The 15,637-nt window shown below is 45.4% G+C and overlaps 1 protein-coding gene across 1 annotated transcript in view; it reads right to left on the bottom strand.

Annotated features, from left to right (window-relative positions):
• Positions 1 to 5,092: 5,092 nt before the first annotated feature.
• LOC133388589 (melanotransferrin-like) overlaps positions 5,093 to 15,637 on the bottom strand; it is a gene marked incomplete at its 5' end in the record, with an annotated part of 46,476 nt that continues 35,931 nt past the window's right edge. The window contains 2 exons of the mRNA XM_061634557.1: positions 5,093 to 5,200; positions 15,400 to 15,598. Of these exons, the coding sequence (XP_061490541.1) occupies positions 5,124 to 5,200; positions 15,400 to 15,598 (276 nt within the window). The remainder of the gene's footprint in view (positions 5,201 to 15,399; positions 15,599 to 15,637) is intronic.

Genomic DNA, 15,637 nt, shown 5'->3' with positions numbered 1-15,637 from the left:
AGAGAGAGAGAGAGAGAGAGACGGCCCCTACCACCAACTCTTCAGTGCTCCTGCTGAGGCTGCCAGGCCACGTGGGCGCCGTCTCAGCAGCGGTTGCTAGGAGACGGCGTCCAAGCGGCCTGCCAGCCTCAGCAGGAGTGGAGGCCGGGCAGGGCCGGCTCCTTCTTAGCCCCGGAGCCGGTTCCCCTGCTCTGGAAAGGACGGCCTGCCGCTTCACCCCTCATGCTGTGGGCGCCGCTGGGCGGCAGCGGCCGCGATGGGGCCCCCCAGCCAGAGACTGTTCAGCCCCATCACGGCCGCTCCTCCCACCCAGAGGCCTTCTGACCCCGGAGCCGATTCGAAATGACAAGGTGCTCTGGTCGCCGCTGGCTGACAGCGGCCGTGATGGAGACCGCAGGCAGAGACTGCTCAGCCCCATCGCGGCCGCTCCCGCCCATCGGTGCCCACAGCACCTCGTTGTTTCGAATCGGCTCCGGGGTCAGAGAAGGCCTCTGGGTGGGAGGAGCGGCTGCGATGGGTCTGAGCAGTCCCTGCCTGCGGTCTCCATCGCGGCCGCTGTCGACCAGCGGCGACCAGAGCACCTCGTCGTTTCGAATCCGCTCGGGGTAAGAAGGCCTCTGGGTGGCAGGAGCCGGTTAGAGGCCGGCTCATTCGTAGGCCCTCGCTGGGCAATTGTCGTGCCGAGGGGTGAAGGCATGAGGGGTGAAGCGGACGCCCGCCGCTGCTGCTGGGGGGGCAGCCCTGCAGGGGCGGCGAATTGACGAAGGCGTGCACGTCATGGCGGACGCAGCCCAGGAGGCTGACCTCGCTCGGCCACGCAGCTACGGCCTCCACTCACCACCCTCACCTGTACTTCTGTGGGCAGCGGGAGCAGGCGGGCTGCTGCTCAGGCGGGGCCTGCAGGGGCGCCGGCTCAAGTACTCCTCCTGTCTCTCCATGTGTGCCTGAGGGGGACATTCAAAAGCCGGAGATCAACATCTTCACACAAAGTATGGCTGGAGGCCGGAGACGGCCCCCTTTTGCTGGAGACTCCGGCAGAAAACCGGAGATCTGGCAACCCTACCCAAGAGAGAGGAATGGTTGCTGATCTCAGGAGGAATGACCAGAGCCTGGGGAGTCAACATGATGGCTCCCCCAGATGATGTTGAATTACAGCTCTCGTTACCCCTGAAAACTGGCCAAGCTGGCTGAGGCTGATGAGAGCTGGAGTCCAACAACACCTAGAGAGCACCACACTGGCTACCCCTGGGCTAGAAGGTGGCTGCCAACACTACCCAGGGACGGTTCTAAAGGGCGGTCAGGTTGGGCACTGGCCCGAGGGCCCCAGAGCTACAGGAGCCCCTGAGGGGGCCCTCCGCTCCCCTTCCGTGATCCGCGCCCCCCCATGCCCCCCACTTACCTGTCAGCCAGCTTTTTAGCATTGCCCTTAATGAAGATGGTGGCCGCTGCTTCCCTAAGTTACTGAAGCCGCTGCCGCCATCTTAGTTGATGGCAGAGATGTGCGCATGTAGCACACGTGTGCCATCAACAAAGATGGCGGCGGAGGCTTCATTCCCCTTAGGGAAACTGCGGCTGCCATCTTCATTAAGGGCAATGGTAAAGACTTGACAGGTAGGGGGAGCATGGGGGGCACGCGGGGGGCATGCACGCACATATGTGTTTGCACGCACACACACACACACACCGGGGGGCCAGGGCAAGCTGATGCCCAAGGGCCCCACATGCCTGGAGCCGGCCCTGATACTACCCCAACATCTGCCACTTGAGATGATTGCCTCACTTTGGCTAATGGCAGGGTCAGCCCTGGAGATAGGAAAGCCCATGATTGGATCTTCAAGTTTTCCCCCGACTTTTACATTTACATTTTTAAGGTTAACCTAATAGATATTGTTGTTTGTTGTTATGTGCCTTCAAGTCGATTACACCTTATGGCAACCATATGAATCAGCGACCTCCAAGAGCATCTGTCATGAACCACCCTGCTCAGATCTTGTAAGTTCAGGTCTGTGGCTTCCTTGATGGAATCAAGCCATCTCTTGTTTGGTCTTCCTCTTTTTCTACTCCCTTCTGTTTTTCCCAGTATTAATGTCTTTTCCAGTGAATTGTGTCTTCTCATTATGTGTCCAAAGTATGATAACCTCAGTTTCATCATTTTAGCTTCTAGTGACAGTTCTGGTTTAATTTGTTTTAACACCCAATTATATGTCTTTTTCACAGTCCATGGTATGCACAAAGCTCTCCTCCAACACCACATTTCAAATGAGTTGATTTTTCTCTTACCCGCTTTTTTCACTGTCCAACTTTCACATCCATACATAGAGATCAGGAATACCATGGTCTGAATGATCCTGACTTTAGTGTTCAGTGATACAGTAGGGCCCCACGTTACAGCGATTCGCTTTACAGCAATCTCAAATAGACACAATTAGACTAAAGCCCCACTCATACGGCTCTTGTTCCGCTTTTATGGTGGTTTTTGGGCATAGCGCCATTCTATTCAATGGGTTCCACTTTACAGCAGTTTTCGCTTTACAGCGGGGGTCCAGAACGTAACCCGCCATATGAGTGTGCCCCTACTGTACATCTTTGCATATGAGGACCTTTTCTAATTTTCTCATAGCTGCCCTCTCCAGTCCTAGCCTTCTTCTGATTTCTTGACTGTTGTCTCCATTTTGGTTAATGACTGTGCCAAAGTATTGATAATCCTCGACAAGTTCAATGTCCTCATTGTCAACTTTAAAATTACATAAATCTTCTGTTGTCATTACTTTAGTCTTTTTGACGTTCAGCTGTAGTCCTGCTTGCATCAGCATTCGTTTCAAATTGTTACTGGTTTCTGCTAGTAGTATGGTATCATCTGCATATCTTAAATTATTGATATTTCTCCCTCCAATTTTCACACCCCCTTCATCTTGATCCAATCTCACTTTCCGTATGATATGTTCTGCATATAGAGTAAACAAATACTGATTTGTATCAATGAATGCAGATGAGTTAAAGAGGAAAGCAAAACAGAAGATTTATGTAACTTTAAAGTTACATGCTCTTTAATGAAGTCCTGGTTGCCCCCAGGAGCATGTTTTGAGGGTTGGAAATGGAACATTTGTGCTTTGTCTCCCCTCTGGGCACATTGTTTAGTCCCACGGAAACAGATTGCATTGTCTGATGTCACACTAGCCTTTTAATAAAGTCTGTGTCATGCTGGAAACCAGGTGCAATAGAGGACTGAGACCCCAAGGCTGTGATCAGTAGAGATTAAATTCCTGAGTATATGATACGTATTTCCCTGATGTGGAGATTGTAGATCCCACAGCTAGTAGGCATTTCCCACCAGGGCCGGTGCCAAAGGGCGGCCAGGTGGGGCCCTGGCTGAGGGCCCCATGGCCCACAGGGGGCCCTGAAGTGCCCGTCATTAGGGTGAAGGAGTAGCGCTCCCATTCCATGATCCGTGGCAGGGTCCCTGCCGTGGATTGCAGGGAGGGTGCTGCCTGCCGTCTCTCTCTCTCGCCCGCCTGCTCGCTCACCCACTGTCCCGTCCCCTGGCCGGCTCGCTCGCTTGCCCACCACCCTGCCTGCCCACACAGCAGGTAGGTAGGTAGGTGGGGCACGAGTGTGTGCTGGTGCCAAGGGCCCCAGAATGCCTGGCGCCAGCCCTGTTTCCTACCACAGTCTGATGGGAGAACAAGCCCATCGCCTGCCATCATGAAAGCTTCTGTAGGCATTTAGTAAGAAGAGGTTTTGCCCTTTTGCAGCTTAGGGAGCAGACATCTCTTTGGCAGTGGGCTGCTGGATGTCCTTACATGTAGCCAGAGCCAGCACCAAAGGGCCACCAGGTTGGGCCCTGGCCAAGGGCTCTTGCAGCCCAGAGGGCCCCTGAAGGGCCCCTGTCTAGGGTGGGAGGGTAACGCTCCCGTTCCATGATCCGTGGCAGCAGAGAGGGAGATCCCAAGCACCCCCACATATAGTCAGCACAGGATTCAATAAGCCTGCTGGTACATCCCACCTACCTCTCCTGTCCCTGTGAATGACCTGCATCCTGCACCTCATGCTTTCCATCAACCAAGATGGCAGTGGAGGCTTCCCTAAGGGGATGACGCTCTTGCTGCCATCTTGGTTGATAGCAGGCATGCACACACGCAGGACTGGGGAGGTAAGTGAGTCACGCTGGTGGGCTTATTAGCCCCCTGCTGCCTGTTGGACTGGCCTACAGCATCACAGGGCCAGGACAGGCTGGTGCCCAAGGGTCCAGTCATGCCTGGTGCCAGCCCTGCATGTAGCCAAAATAGAGATGGTAGGGAAAATGACTTCTCTGGCATCACCTCTCTCTGTATTGTTTATTCAGTTTATATCCTGCTTTTTAATCCACAGCAGGAATTCTATAGGTGTTAATAAACAGAATAGTTGTATTAGTCTAGTACAGAAAGATTCACAGTGAGCCTCTTCAAGCAATGGGCAGACAGACACACAGTCCAGAAAACCCTGTGCCCCCCTTGGCATATCTGAGACCGGGGCCACAGCCAGTGGCATTTAGGGGGGAAAGCAATTTATTTGGTCTCCTGGCTGCATCCAGACATCACAATACAGCATGGTTTTTCAAGATGGGGATAAGGCAAGCCTCCCCAGGCTCTGGTCTCACTGGTCTTCCTTCAACATGGTTGGGAGGAGCACATTAGATACTTGCTCTTTTCCTTTAAGTGCATTTAGCATGTGATTCGTCTGAGTTGTTGAAAGAAGTCCACTTCATTACCCATGGTCTGGAGTTGACTAGTTTCAAACAAATCTTAGTGATGCTTAATCAGTTTGTCAGGTTTGGGTGACATGACCGGCCACCCTTCACTTTCACTGTTAAGTGAAAGTTTCTGAAGTCCTCCTCAGGCTATATGCCAGAGGAGGAACAAGCAGGAGGAGTCCCGGAGCCCTGGGAGAGGCTGGGCTTGTTCTTCCCCTCACAATGGTTTATCATGATGTCTGAACACAACCATTGCTTGTGGTCTGAGAAAAAAGGAAGGCATTCTACGCTCCTTCCAGATGGATCAGGCCAGCTGATTGGATTGGTTTGTCGACTTTGCGATGGGTATCCATGTTGCATGTGCATTTTGCTTCGCTGCATGTTGGCATCCACTCTATGGATCATGGAGAGTAGCATCTAGCAAGACCAAGGCTTGTATCAGCAGGAGAAAGAAATTCATGGACGCGGCAGCTGGGATGTAATAGACAGAAAAAGAACACAAAAGTAGCATTACCCATCTGTTTTGAGCATGCATAGTTGCCTTGTATGCCGCTCAGCCAGACCACTGAGCCATCCCAACATGGACTGCTGTGACTTGGCAGTATGTCTTCAGACTATCGCCCTGCCCTGCCCTGCTGTCTGAGATCACGTTAGCTGCAGATGCCAGAAATAGAATGCCAGACCATTTACATGCAAAGCTGGACAGCCATCTGTCAGGAATGCATTGATTTGGATTCCTGCATTGAGCAGGGGGTTGGACTTGATGGCCCCTTCCAACTCTACTATTCTATGATTCTATGAAAGCAGGTGCTCTGCTATTGAGCTCTGCGCTCAATCATCTGTGTACCTGTTGGCTTTTTATCAGTCCCCCACCACCACCACTTCCTGCAACTTTTTATATGTCTGTCCTGCCCCCATCCTCCATTACCCTGTGAACAAGAGGCTAAGTGGTTCACGGTCACCCAGCATGCTTCATGGTTAAGCAAGAAACTGTTTTCACTTCTCCCCAGTTTCATTCCAGCTCTTGAACCGCTAGGACTCCCCTGTGGGAGCCCATGGCAAATGGAACTACCCTGTGCTTGTTGTACTCTTCCAAATCTTATCTAGTCTGTCCGCAATGTTCTTGGAAATGCAATGGTTAAGGTGGAGGCCAGACTCCCACAATAGCCTAGCTGCTCTCTAGGCAATTCATTACGATTCCCTGTGTGGGTGCTCGGAGGCAATCCTTCCTCCTCCAAGGACAGTATGAAATTGCTGCCCCAGTGCACAAATCCTTACACACAGAGACAGCCTGCAGGCACAGGGCCATTTGCAAGGATGTCTGGCCAAGGTGGGAAAGGTGACTGGTCCTGCCTCCTGTTGAAGAAGCTGAGAGCAATGCGGTCAGGAGTCTAGCCTCTTGGTCTAGACTCCTAGCAAGGTCACTCAAGGCGGAATGGTCAAAGCTGAGACACCAGACTAAGAGGCATCCAGACTCAGAGGAAGGCAATGGTAAACCACCTCTGAATACCTCTTACCACGAAAACCCTATGAACAGAATATCCAAAATGCAACACGAGATAGTGCTGGAAGATGTGACCCCCCAGGTCAGAAGGCACTCAACGAGCTACTGGGGAAGAACAAAGGACAAGTATGAGTAGCGCTGTGACTAATGACACAGCTGGGTCAAAACCGAAAGGAAACCCAGAGGCTGATGCGCACAGATGCGAAAGGAGAGTCCGGAATTGTACGATGCACACAATAGGAACATGGAATGTGAGAAGCATGAACCAGGGAAAGTTAGAAATTGTCAAGCAAGAAATGGAACGTCTCAACATTACAATCCTTGGCGTAAGTGAATTGAAATGGACGGGAATGGGACATTGTCAATCGGGCAACTACAAAATATTTTATGCAGGAAATGAGAAACCAAGAAGAAACGGGGTTGCTTTAATAGTGAGAAGTGATGTAGCAAAAGCAATTAGGAGCTACAACGCAAGGTCTGAGCGAGTGATATCAGTGAGATTAAACGGGAAACCTATTAACATAACCATCATCCAAGTCTACGCTCCAATGTCAAATGCAGAAGAAGAAGAATTGGAGAGATTTTACGCAGAAGTACAGGGGGAAATGGATCACACACCAAAACAAGATATGATAATCATGGAGGACTGGAATGCAAAAGTAGGGAACAGAGAAGAACTAGGAATTGTGGGGAAATGGGGCCTAGGAGACAGAAATGAAGCAGGAGAAAGACTTACTGAATTCTGTGAAGCCAATGATTTCTTTCTTGCCAACACATTTTTTGAGCAACCAAAAAGACGACTGTACACATGGACATCACCAGATGGTCAATATAGGAATCAAATTGATTATATAATTGGAAACAGAAGATGGAGAAGTTCCATACTTTCTGCAAAAACAAGACCAGGAGCAGACTGCGGTACAGATCATGACCTGATATCGAAAATCAGAGTAAAGCTAAAGAAGAAGAACAAAGCACTCATAATGCCAAAATACAATTTAAATAACATCCCAGAAGAATATAAAAATCAAATAAGGAACAGGTTTGAGGCTTTAAACTTAGTTGACAGAGAACCAGAAGAACTATGGAATGAAGTCAGGGACATTATCAGGGAAGAATGCAAAAAGACAATACCTCTTGTTAAAAAGAAAGTCCTCAATGGATGACTGAAGAAACTCTTACAATGGTTAAAGAGAGAAGGAAAGCAAAAGCAAAAGGAGATAGAAACACGGTCAGAACCCTTAATGCAACTATACAATGACTAGTACGTAGGGACAAAGAAAACTATTACAATAGTTATTATATAGAAATAGAAAAGGACAACAAAATGGGAAGAACAAGAGCCCTATTCTAAAAGATTAGAGAAATGAAAGGGAAATTTAAACCAAGAGTAAGGATGTTGAATAATCCACAGGGGAACACACTGACTGACCGAGATGAAATAAAAGGAAGATGGCAGCAATACACTGAAGAACTCTATAAAAGAGATGCAAGGATGACAGATTCATTCACGGAGGAACCATATGATGAAGAACCAGAAATTTTAGAATGTGAGGTGAAAGCTGTTCTTAAAATTCTTGGAAGAAACAAATCACCAGGAATAGATGGCATACCAATAGAGTTGCTACAAGCTACTGAGACTGAATCTGTCCACATTTTGACAAACATTTGTCAAGAAATATGGAAAACTAAACAATGGACAACAGACTGGAAGCATTCAATATATATCCCACTTCCAAAGAAAGGGGATCCCAGACAATGCAGTAATTATCAAACTATTGCCTTAATATCCCATGCAAGTAAAGTAATGCTCAAGATTCTACAACAAAGGCTCTTACCATATATGGAGCGAGAAATGCCAGACATCCAAGCTGGATTTAGAAACGGAAGAGGCACTAGAGATCATATCGCAAACATACGTTGGATAATGGAATGGACCAAGGAATTCCAGAAGAAAATCACCCTGTGCTTTATCAACTACAGCAAACCCTTTGACTGTGTAGATCATGAAAAACTATGGAATGCTTTAAAAGAAATGGGGGTGCCACAACATCTGATTGTCCTGATGTGCAACCTATACTCTGGACAAGAGGCTACTGTAAGGACAGAATATGGAGAAACCAATTGGTTCCCCATTGGAAAGGGTGTGAGACAGGGGTGTACTTTATCACCCTATTTGTTTAATCTGTACGCAGAACATATCATACAGAAAGCGGGATTGGACCAAGATGAAGGGGTGTGAAAACTGGAGGGAGAAACATCAATAATTTAAGATATGCAGACGATACCATACTCTTAGCAGAAACCAGAAATGATTTGAAACGAATGCTGACGAAAGTTAAAGAGGAAAGCACAAAAGCAGGACTACAGCTGAACGTCAAAAAGACAAAAGTAATGACAACAGAAGATTTATGAAACTTTACAGTTGACAATGAGGACATTGAACTTGTCAAGGATTATCAATACTTTGGCACAGTCATTAACCAAAATGGAGACAATAGTCAAGAAATCAGAAGAAGGCTAGGACTGGGTAGGGTAGCTGTGAGAGAACTAGAAAAGGTCCTCAAATGCAATGATGTATCACTGAACACCAAAGTCATTCAGGCCATGGTATTCCCGATCTCTATGTATGGATGTGAAAGTTGGACAGTGAAAAATGCGGATAAGAGAAAAAATCAACTCCTTTGAAATGTGGTGTTGGAGGAGAGCTTTGCGCATACCATGGACTGCGAAAAAGACAAATAATTGGGTGTTCTTGGAGGTCGCTGATTCATAGGGTCGCCATAAGTCGTAATCGACTTGAAGGCACATAACAACAAACAACAACATCTATTAGGTTAACCTTAAAAATGTAAATGTACTGCCTTCAGGTCAATTCCGACTTATGGCGACCCCATGAATAGGGTTTTCATGAGGTTGAGAGGCAGTGACTGGCTCAAGGTCACCCAGTGAGCTTCGTGGCTTTGTGGGGATCCGAACCCTGGGCTCCCATGTCGTAGTCCAACACCTTAACCACTATACCACACTGGCTCTCAGGTTAACCTTACAGGAAGGAAAATTAAAGGAGGCCATATTAACTTGTAAGGCATGCCAAATAGGAACTGGGACCAAGTGGCATTGTGTCACAGTTGTGGTTCCACTTCACCTCACAGGGCTGTGGACAAAGAAGAACATCAAGGGATTATACGATGCCTTGCAGAAGTACTCAGACCCCTGACCAATGCTCTCGTATTACTGAATTACAAATGGTATATTGTAATTTTGTTCTGTATGATATTTTATTTTGAAACACTGAAACTCAAAATCAATTATTGTATTGGTTTTATGTTGGGAAATGTTTGTAAGAAACATAAAAAACTGAAATATGTTGCTTGCATAAATATTCAACTCCTGTGCTGTGGAAGCTCCCAGTTTACACAGAGGAAATTGCCCTGTTGAGGACAGAGTTACCTTACCATTGGCCTCCACCTGTGAACCATTAAAGTTGCTGTCACATTGTCAGGATAAACCCCCCACTGCTGAAGGCTCATTGGTCAGGCTGTGGATCTGAAGGAAAATGAAGACTAAAGAGCATTCTACAAAAGTGAGAGATAATGTAATGCAAATGCATAGATCAGGAAAAGGGTACAAAATAATATCCAAGTGTTTGGATATCCCAGTGAGCACAGTTGGATCAATAATCAGGAAGTGGAAGCTGCATCACACCACCCAGGCATTGCCAAGAAAAGACCTTCCCTCAAAGTCAGTGCTTGAACAAGGAGGAGACTTGTGAAATAAGCCACAGACAGGCCACAATCACTTTAAAGGAGCTACAGAGTTCAGTGGCTGGGAGTGGAGTAATGGTGCACCAGTCAACCCTATCAAGAGCTCTGCATAACACTGGCCTGTACGGGAGGGTGGCAAGAAAGAAGCTGTGACCCAAAACGTATCATGTGAAAGCACGTCTGGAGTTTGCCAGAAAGCATGAGAGTACCCAGGCTGCGATGTGGGAAAAGGTTTTGTGGTCAGATGAGACCAAGATAGAGCTTTCTGGCCAAAACTCAAAGCGCTGTGTGTGGCGCTAACCTAACACTGCCCATGCCTCAAGACACGACATCTCTACAGTGAAGTGTGGTGGCAGCATCATGCTGTAGGGATGCTTCTCGTCAGCAGGGACTGGGCATCTCGTTAAAATTGAAGGAAGAATGGATGGAGCAAAATATAGGGAAATATTCCAAGAGAACCTGCTTCAGTTTTTTAGTGGACTGAAACAGGTTCTCTTGCAGTATTTCCCTGTATTTTGCTCCATCCATTCTTCCTTCGATTTTAACAAGATGGCCAGTCCCTGCTGATGAGAAGCATCCCCACAGCATGGGAGGAAAATCACTTTTCAGCAGGACAATGATCCCAAGCACAAGGCCAAAGCAACACTGGAGTGGCTCAAGAACAGCGGCCCAGTCAAAGTCCTGATCTCAATCCCATTGAGACTCTGCGACACTCTGAAAATTGCGCTCCACAAGCAACGTCCAACCAACCTGAACGACCTGGAGCAAATCTGCCAAGAAGAATTGACCAAAATCCCTCCTACACTGTGTGCAAAGCTGGTACATATCTACCCAAAAAAACTTAAAAGCTGTTATTGCAGCAAAAGGTGGCTCTACCAGATATTAATGTGTGGGGGTTGAATACTTATGCAAGCAACATGTTTCAGTTTTTTATGTTTCTAACAAACATTTCCCAACATAAAATCAATGTCACCTTACAATAATTGATTTTGAGTTTTACTGTTTCAAAATTAAATATCATACAGAACGAAATTACAACGTACCATTTGTAATTCAGTAATATGACAGCATTGGTCAGGGGTCTGATTACTTTTGCAAGGCACTGTATATGCATCCCATGGCAATTGTGGTGTGGGGTACCACAGAGCACTATTTTGGCCCCAGTGCTATTTAACATCTATATGAAGCCACTGGCAGTGGTCATTAGAACATCTGGGGCATTTTATTGATTGATTGATTGATTTGATTTATATCCCGCCCTTCTTCCCAGCAGGAGCCCAGGACGGCAAACAAAAGCACTAAAAACACTTTAAGACATCATAAAAACAGGCTTTAAAACATCTCTAAAAATATTTTTTAAAGCTTTCAAAACATCTTTAAAAAAAGTTTTAAAACATATTGGGGTTTTTTTTAAAAGTTTAAAAACATATTAAAAAGCAAGTCCAGCACAGAGGCAGACTGGGATAAGGTCTCAACTTAAAAGGCTTGTTGAAAGAGGAAGGTCTTCAGTAGGCACCAAAAAGATAACAGAGATGATGCCTGCCTAATATTTAAGGGGAGGGAGTTCCATAGGGTTGGTGCCGCCACACTAAAGGTCCATTTCCTATGTTGTACAGAATGGACCTCCTGATAAGATGGTATCTGCAGGAGGCCCTCACCTGAACAGCACAGTGATCTGCTGGGTATATAAGGAGTAAGACAGTCTTTCAGATATCCTGGTCCCAAGCTGTATAGGACTTTGTACACCAATACTAGAACATTGAATTTGGCGCAGTAGCAAATGGGCAGCCAGTGCAATTCTTTCAGCAGTGGGGTGACATGTTGGCGATACCCTGCTCCAGTGAGCAGTCTTGCCGCCGCAGTTTGCACCAGCTGCAGCTTCTGGACCAACTCAAGGGCAGCCCAACATAGAGCACATTACGGTAATCCAGCCTAGAGGTTACCAGTGAATGGACAACAGTGGTCAGGCTATCCAGTCCATTTACACTTTGTTACATCTGAATCAGGAGGGCCTGTGGTTGTTTTGAACTGATGCCCAGATGCAGCAGTGGATTGGATGAGGGCCAAGAAACTGGGACTAAATCCTGGTAAAACTGCATTTCTGTGGGTGAATGATTCTCAGGTCCAGGAGTTGGGGAGTTTATCAGTTCTTTACAGGGTTGCACTCCTCTGAAGGAACAGGTACATAGTTTGGGAGGGCTCCTAGATCCATCTCTGTCACTGGATACTAGGTAACCTTTGGGACTTCCGGGAAGGGTGACTTAGCCTGTGCCTGCTTTTGAGACGGGCTCCTGCCTCAAAAGAAGCTTATTCAGATATATCAGTCAGTTTTTTCTTTTTTTTTTGACTGATTAAACTTCTCCCGGGTAGGGAGAAACGAAGAGATTAACCTCAAAGCCTATTTTTGTTGGGACGACCAGATCTCATTAATTTATGGGACGAGGTCCAGCCGACGAAGGTGGGACGGATTTTTAACAGCAAGCTCTATCTGATAAAGCGAACGTTCACCTTATCTTCTAAGAGAGAACGCACTAACAGGCAAGCACCCTTCTTTCTATATTTTTCTTTTACTTGACTTAAATTGTTGCTGTTTAAAAGAGATTTGCCAGATTGATCAGTTTTTGACATCTCACTGGGGAGCCATAACTTCTCTCTGCTACGCACTAATTAATAGCTTATCTCTGTTTTTGTTGCAAAAAGCTGTCCTGGATTTGCATTCTAAAGATATACACAGAAGAGGGATTTCTATTCCAGATTTTTATTTTGAAAAATATTATACTGTTTTGAGACTACTCTCTTTTTGGTCTATTTTATTTTGACGAATCTGTTTCTTGACGATTGCCATTAATTGTTTCGATCCTGGGAACTGCATTTTGTTTACTTAACTATTGGAGAGATAAGGCTGTCTGCTCTGTTTATACTGTGATGTCACCAAGTTTGGAGTATTAACCCAATTGTTGCTGAAATAAGAAGTGGTTTTCCTATATTTTTCTTTTAAAATGGCAATTAAGAAAGTGGCTGAAAATCTGGAAATAACTATGTTTCAGAAAATAATGGATGAGATTGAGATAATGAAAATTGAATTGAGTAAAATGAAGCAGGAGATTAAAGATATAAGGGTCCCTGTGAGAGAGGTGACCCTGGAAGGGGTCCCTGTGAGAGAGGAGACCCCGGAGATTGGAACAGGGGTCCCTGTGAGAGAGGTGACCCTGGAGACTGGAATAGGGGTCCCTGTGAGAGAGGAGATCCCGGAGATTGGAACCAACGTGGAACAGGAACAAGATTTGGAGTCTATGGACTTTAGAAATAAAATCTATTGTTTGGAACTCAATGTTATCTCTGAAGAAATGAATGAAGATTCTAGAGATAAAGTTATCAATGGCATGGATAATCTTCTGGACTGGAATGATGTGATGGAGCCCAATATAGAGAAAATCTATGGAATTAACTGCAGCCATGTGACAATGGAAAAATTTTTAAGAGATGACCCAGTGTATTTTGAAAAAAAGAACAGAGATATGATTTTACAGCAGTATTTCAGCAACCTATTCAGAATGGATGGCAAGAAAATATTTGGGATAGAGGTAATCCCCATCAGACTCTTACTATATGACTATGGCTTTGACAGCAAGATTATTATGGAATACTGATAATGGAAGATTGGATATTGAAATTACTGGACTTAACAAGACTACTGAAGATGGAAGATGGAAAATGGAACTAATAGAGATAATAGAACAATGGCTACTGAAATTATTGAACCTAACAGATTCTGATGTGATGGATTAATTGAAATGTTTATTTTGACTATGGTTATGACAATAAGATTATCATAATTAGTAATGAGATGGATTAATCGATATGCTTATCTGGAAAAAAAAATTGATAGATATATTTCTTAAAGAATTGAAACCTCTCTTTGACTTTTTGTGGAAAGAATAAAGTAATGTTTATGAGATTTGATGATTAAGTAAGATAACTACTGGAGGAAAGTGATTTTATAATATGACTTAAGAGACAGGATTGTTATATATTATAGACTTATAACTGATTTGATCTTTGACAAATGGGAAGTCAATATTTTACTCTTTATTTTTTATTTTTGTTTTTTTTTTTCTTTTTTTCTTTTTGTTTAACTATTTTTGATTTTGTTTTTTGTCTTTGAATGTTTTATGATTTTGTCTTGTATGTTTTATGAAAATCTGAATAAAAATTATTGAAAAAAAAAAAAAAAAAAAAAAAAAAGATACTAGGTAACCTTTGCAGTGAGAAGCATTGTCTTGCCTTCAAACTCTGTTTCTGGGCATCCTGGCAGCATTTAGATCAGTCCTGTCAGAAACAGGTTGCTGGTCTAATAGACCCACCTTAGTCTGAGCTAGCAGGACTCCTCTTAGGTACTAGGTGGCTGCCACAGCACGGAGCAGAGACACAAAAGGATGCTTTCTTTGCCCAATGCAGATGTACAATTAAACAGCATTTAGGCATGCCCTTTCCAATCCGTCCCCTCATACACAAATCTCTCCCTGCTTCAATTCAGGTTACCACCCTAATATTCCCTTGAAGGTGGTCTGGAAGCTATAGCTAGTGCAGAAAGCAGCTGCTAGGTTGGTAAGTGGGCAGCCCAATGAGTTACCAGTCCCAAGAGCACTGCACTGGCTACCAGGCCCAATTCAAGGTATTAGTGTTAGCACAGAAAGTCCTAAATACCTCAAAAAGCGCCTTCCCCAGTGCCAACCATCTCGGACCCTGTGATCAGCCGGTGAGGCCTTGTTGGTGCCACCACCACTGGGGGCTGCCTGGTTGGCAGTGACCCATGACGGGGCCTTTGTGGTTGTGGTTCCCCGATTGTGGAATGCCCTCTCTAGTGAGGTACGTCTGCCTCCTTCATTATTGTCTTTCAGGAGGAATTGAAGAACATTCCTGTTTACCTAGGCATCTGATGGCTGAAAGATACTGTTCCTGGCAACTGAAATTATTGGCTGAGATAATGTGATTGCATTAAAGTGCTTTTAGGATGTTTTTATATATATATATACAGTATATTTAGAATGTTTTTAATTACATTGTTTTAATGATCTGTTGCTGCCCTGGGCTCCTTTGGGGAGGAATGGTTGAAACTGAATAAATAATAATGATAGATAAGATAACCGGAAACTGAATTGAGCTGAATTGATCCAAAGGAGAGAAGGTAAGACTGCATGTTTTAACTGAGTTGGACCAATTTTGTCGATTATTTGAATGAAAGACAGAGGAATGTAAGGCTTGAAAGAAACCTTTTTCTATAATAAGAAAAAATGGACAATTGGAGGGGTGGAGGGGCACAAAAATGGGGGGGCATGGGCTAGCTCCCTTCCCCCGCTATAGAACAAAGAGAGGAACTCGACACAAGTAGACCGACTCACCGGCACCTGAGCACTGGGAAGACCTCAAGCCTTCCAGGGACTCCAGGATTTGCTGCCCCAGCCAGGATGAGGAAGTTCTGCTCTCTGCAGCAGGCACAATTGCAACAGTGGAATCCTTGAAGATTAAATCTTGTCCTTGGAAGTCTGTGGAATTGAACATTTTGAATCCATTTCTATTGTTGTCATCACCAAAGAAATCCTGAAAGCCAAGCAGAGGTTCTCTGTCACACCAGGGAAA

Source organism: Rhineura floridana, chromosome 7 (assembly GCF_030035675.1).
Source record: "Rhineura floridana isolate rRhiFlo1 chromosome 7, rRhiFlo1.hap2, whole genome shotgun sequence".
Lineage (NCBI taxonomy): Eukaryota > Metazoa > Chordata > Lepidosauria > Squamata > Rhineuridae > Rhineura > Rhineura floridana.
The sequence above is the reverse complement of the archived record's forward strand: the minus strand, read 5'-3'. Positions and strand labels throughout refer to the sequence as shown.